The 4,957-nt window shown below is 35.9% G+C and overlaps 1 protein-coding gene across 1 annotated transcript in view; it reads left to right on the top strand.

Annotated features, from left to right (window-relative positions):
• Window positions 1-4,957, top strand: part of NPEPPS (aminopeptidase puromycin sensitive) — a 46,163-nt gene that overhangs the window by 35,183 nt on the left and 6,023 nt on the right. Inside the window, exons 10-15 of the mRNA XM_033520006.1 lie at window positions 50-154; window positions 459-519; window positions 1,218-1,327; window positions 2,061-2,124; window positions 2,987-3,126; window positions 4,666-4,935. Of these exons, the coding sequence (XP_033375897.1) occupies window positions 50-154; window positions 459-519; window positions 1,218-1,327; window positions 2,061-2,124; window positions 2,987-3,126; window positions 4,666-4,935 (750 nt within the window). The remainder of the gene's footprint in view (window positions 1-49; window positions 155-458; window positions 520-1,217; window positions 1,328-2,060; window positions 2,125-2,986; window positions 3,127-4,665; window positions 4,936-4,957) is intronic.

Genomic DNA, 4,957 nt, shown 5'->3' with positions numbered 1-4,957 from the left:
CATTTTTGGTAGCCCAAATCCTCACTGGGGGTTGTCCTGCTTCCCACAGGTCAGTGTGGGCCATCCCTCAGAGGTGGATGAAATATTTGATGCCATTTCCTACAGCAAGGGAGCCTCTGTGATCCGGATGCTGCACGACTACATCGGGGATGAGGTAAAAAAGATGGGAAATGGGCATTTTCAGGGCATTTTTTTACAGCTAAAATTACTCAGGTGGAGATTTTCAGGGTGTTTTTTATAACTGAAATTACTGGGGTTTAAAAGAAAAAAAATGTCTTTCTGTGTTTTGTGAATTTCAACAGTTCAAGCTCTGTTTGAGCTTGTCTGGGAAAAATGAGATAATGGGAAATACAGAAGGAATTAATGATTTTAAAGATTCTTTGCCTGATTCTTGGGGATAAATGCAGAGCAGAGGGAGGATAGGAAAACCCTCTGACATCTCCACTTGTTTATTCCAGGATTTTCGGAAAGGAATGAACCTGTACCTGACCAAGTTCCAGCAGAGGAATGCTGCCACAGGTAACTGGCTCACTGGGATGGGCACAAAAGTCATTTCTGGACTCAAAACTCCTGAGATAATTGAAATTCCAGGGAATTCCTGGCTTGTTTCCAGTTTCATTCCCTGCCACGGGCAGGATTCAGCATCCCTGGGGATTTTCTATCCCTGGAGTGTGTGGCTAAGGTGATCTCCAAGGGCTGAGTCACCACAGCTATAATTTACAATTATATTTATATTTAATTTATAATTTACAAATATTCTTTGGTTTGCCAAGAGAGCCTTTTGCATTATTGATCCTGTGATTAAACAGCTCAAAGTCTGATATTTTTGCTTTTAAACCTTTTAATTTTTGTGGATCAGGCACAAATGTGGAAGTGGAATCAGCCAAATTCAATCCATGGTGTTTGGTCAGGGATTTTTGACAAAATACATTAAAAAGAAACCTAAATGGAAATGTTGTTCTCTTTGAATATTTCATGTTAATTTTTGTATCACAGTATGTATTGTTTGGGATTTTTTAGTAGTAAAAAACTGCTTCTCCCCTCTCTCCTCCCTGAGGGAGGTTTAAATTATTTCCATTTTTTTTGCCTGTCATCTGTTAAATTTCAACAAAACACAAAAGTGTAAAAGGTGGAGTAAGAACCCAACTTTCCCTATCCTGTCCTTAATAAAACCTGAAGACTCTGGCAGTCCTGATTCAGATCCTTTTCTCCTGCAGAGGATCTCTGGGAAAGCCTGGAAAAAGCCAGTGGCAAACCCATTGCTGCTGTGATGAACACGTGGACCAAACAAATGGGATTTCCACTTATTTATGTGGAGGCTGAGCAGGTAAAAACGAAATTGTGCCTTAATTTTGGATCAAATTTAACAACATTCCCTGATTTTGAGCATTCCCTTGGATTGGGGGCGGTAAAAATGGAATTGTGCCTTAATTTCAGATCAAATTTAACAACATTCCATGATTTTGAGCATTCCCTTGGATCAGGGGTGGTAAAAATGGAATTGTGCCTTATTGTTAAATTTGATCCAAAATTATTCCCTGATTTGGAGCATTCCCTTGGATCAGGGATGGTAAAAATGGAATTGTGCCTTAATTTTGGATCAAATTTAACAACATCCCCTGATTTTGAGTGTTCCCTTGGATCAGGGGAGGCTCCGTGTGGGCACAGCTCTGGCTGTGATGGGAGGGAGGTGCCAAATCCCTGTGGATTCATCCCAAAATTCCCTGGATCCCTGGAGTTTGCTGACTTTGCTCTGTGTGGGAAATGTTTGTAGCAGGGGGGAGGGAATAATTCCACTCCAATTATGCTTATTCCACAAGATTGCAGGATGAGGGAGGATCAGGGCCTGGAGTCAGGCGGCAAATCCAGGCCGGGGCTGTTAAAACAGGGACAGGGATTTGTGCTCTGCAATAACTCCTGAGGCAGAGCCTTTTTCTGAGGGGAAAAACCCCAAATTATTCCATGAAACTGAGGGCAGAGACTGGTATTAAACGTGCTGATCATCCCCTTTTCTCATTTTCTTGCCTTTTTTTCTTTTTTTCAATATTTTTTTCCCTCAGCAAGAAGATGACAAAGTGTTGAAGTTGGTCCAGAAGAAATTCTGTGCCAGTGGACCATATACTGGTAAGAGAGCTGGGAGCAGGAACAGGGTGGGCACAGAACCACAAAATATCCCAATTTTGAAGAGATATTTGTTGGGTTTTGTTGCTTTTCATCCAAAAGCAGCAATTTTTTGGAGTTGAAACAGCCTCAGGCCTGTGCTCTGCCTGGATCCAAGTGGGAAAACCTGAGGAAATCCAAGGCTGGGCCTCTCCCACTCATGGTTTCCATATCCTGGCATGGAAATCAGGATTCCTTGGCTCAGAATTCCTTCAAAAATGTCAATTTTAGGGCACTCTGAAAGGCTGGGGAGCAGCTGCTTTGTGGTGGTGCTGAAATAAATGAAATAAAAAAGCTTCAGGTGGGAGCCACTGCTGATTCCAGCACTGATTCCACTCGCCTTCCGTGCTGATCTAAGTTAAAATGTTTGGCTTGAAAGTTGGTTTAAAGATTTTTGGGGGTTTTAACTCTAAAACTGTCATTTTCCTTCAGATTTTTCTACTCTGAAACTCTCATTTTCCCTCAGATTTTTACCTCAAAAACAGACATTTTCCCTCAGATTTTTACCTCAAAACCAGACACTTTGTCTCAGATATTTTTACCTCTAAGACATTTTCCTTCCAATTTTCAACTCCAAAACCGACATTTTACTTCAGACCAAAACTGTCATTTCCCCTCAGTTTTTTACCTCTAAAACTGACATTTTCCCTCAGATTTTTACCTCTAAAAACCGACATTTCAGATTTCTACCTTCAGATTTGAGCCTTTTTTTCCCCCAATCTCATTTTCAGCGCTGAACCCACACCTGGGACCCATTTCAGCTCCGTTTTTCAGTGTTTTCCACCCATTTTTTTTCCCCTGATTCCTTGTTTTCCCTCTTTTCCAGGGGAGGATTTCCCCATGTGGATGGTGCCCATCAGTATTTGCACGAGTGAGGACCCCAGCAGTGCCAAAATGCAGATTTTGATGGACAAACCGGAGCTCACCGTGGTGTTAAAGGACACCAAACCAGAGCAGTGGGTCAAGGTGAGTCCTGAAAATTCCATTTTATTCTTCCCTCTTTTATTTCCATTTCCCCTTGGAATTTTGGGTTTCCTCTGGAGGGGCCTCCCCGTGGAGTTTTGGCTCCCATTGCTCCCCTTTCCCATTTTCCTGCAATGTCAACTGGAATTTTTTTGGGAATTCAAGCCTGGAAAAAACTGAATTTAAAGGCAGGGTTTGTGTTGAGATGTGGTGGCTTTTTTAGTCATTGTTATAATGGTTATTATTTTATTATTGTTATTATTTTATTATCTAAATTCCATTATAATTATTATAATTATTACAATTATTATATACTTCATACTATGTATCAAATATATTCTCTTTATTTATATTTAAATTCCTATCTATATATATGTCTATACACTATATTACTTTTATTTAATATAAATATATACTATAATATATAGTTATATACACAATATATTTATTGTTTTTAAACTTTTAATTTGTATATTTATTTACTATATTAATATATTATTTAATATATTATTTTTCTATATATGCTCTTTCTACATATGCTTTCTATGTATAAATTACATATAGAGATACATTTTAGATAAATATGTTGACAAAAATATTTTAGATAAATTTGTCTGCAGACATATTTTAGATAAATGTATAAAGGTATCTTTTAGATAAATATGATGTATTTGAGATAAATATACATAAATATAAAGGTATATTTTAAATATATAACAATACAAAGATATCTTAGATAAATATATATATATATAAAAATATATATAGATGCAAGGATGTATACATGCAAAGATAAAGTTTAGATAAATAAGTATAAATAAAAAAGATATATTTTAGATAGATATCTATAAAGATAAATTTTAAATAAGTTGAAATACAGAGGTGTATTTTAAATACATATAAATACAAAGACTTATTTTAGACACATATTTTATACAGCTATATATAAATATAAATTACATTTTATATAATTATAAAATTATAATTATTTAACATATAACAACAAATTACATTTTATATTTATAATATATTATAATTTAAATTTTTATATTTTAATAATATATATTGTATTTATATTAATAAAGGGCTTATGATGAATAATAAATAATAGATATAATAAATGATATATAATTAATAATAAATAATATAATATATTATAATATATAAATAATATGTAATGAATAAATAAAAATAAATTTATAAATAATATAAATACTAGAATAATAAACTAAATACTAAATATGCTATAATATTCTATAAATGATATCAACAATAAGCAATATAAATAATAGAATAATGAATAATAAATTAATTTTATTTAAATATATAAACATTAAATAAATTTAATTTCACTATAGATAAATATCAAATATATTTCAGACAAAAACACACACATACAACAAGAAATGACATTTTTTTTAAACACACAAACACAAAATAAATTTCATTTGAACCTGCATGAACATGGAATATATTTTAGATGAAAACCCATGTAAAATGTGTTGTTTTTGTGGTGTTTTTGTGGTGTTTCTGTGCTGGCAGCTGAACCTGGGCACGGTGGGGTTTTACCGCACCCAGTACAGCCCGGCCATGCTCGAGAGCCTCATCCCGGCCATCAAGGACCTGTCCCTGCCCCCCGTGGACAGGCTGGGGCTGCAGAACGACCTCTTCTCCCTGGTGAGCCCCGGGATGGGGCAGAATCCACTGGGAAATGGGGCAGAATCCACTGGGAATGGGGAGAATCCACTGGGAATGGGGGAGAATCCACTGGGATTGGGGGAGAATCCACTGGGAATGGGGGAGAATCCACTGGGAATGGGGAGAATCACTGGGA

Source organism: Parus major, chromosome 27, assembly GCF_001522545.3.
Source record: "Parus major isolate Abel chromosome 27, Parus_major1.1, whole genome shotgun sequence".
NCBI lineage: Eukaryota > Metazoa > Chordata > Aves > Passeriformes > Paridae > Parus > Parus major.
Note: the sequence above shows the minus strand (reverse complement) of the source record. Positions and strands in the feature narration are given on the sequence as shown.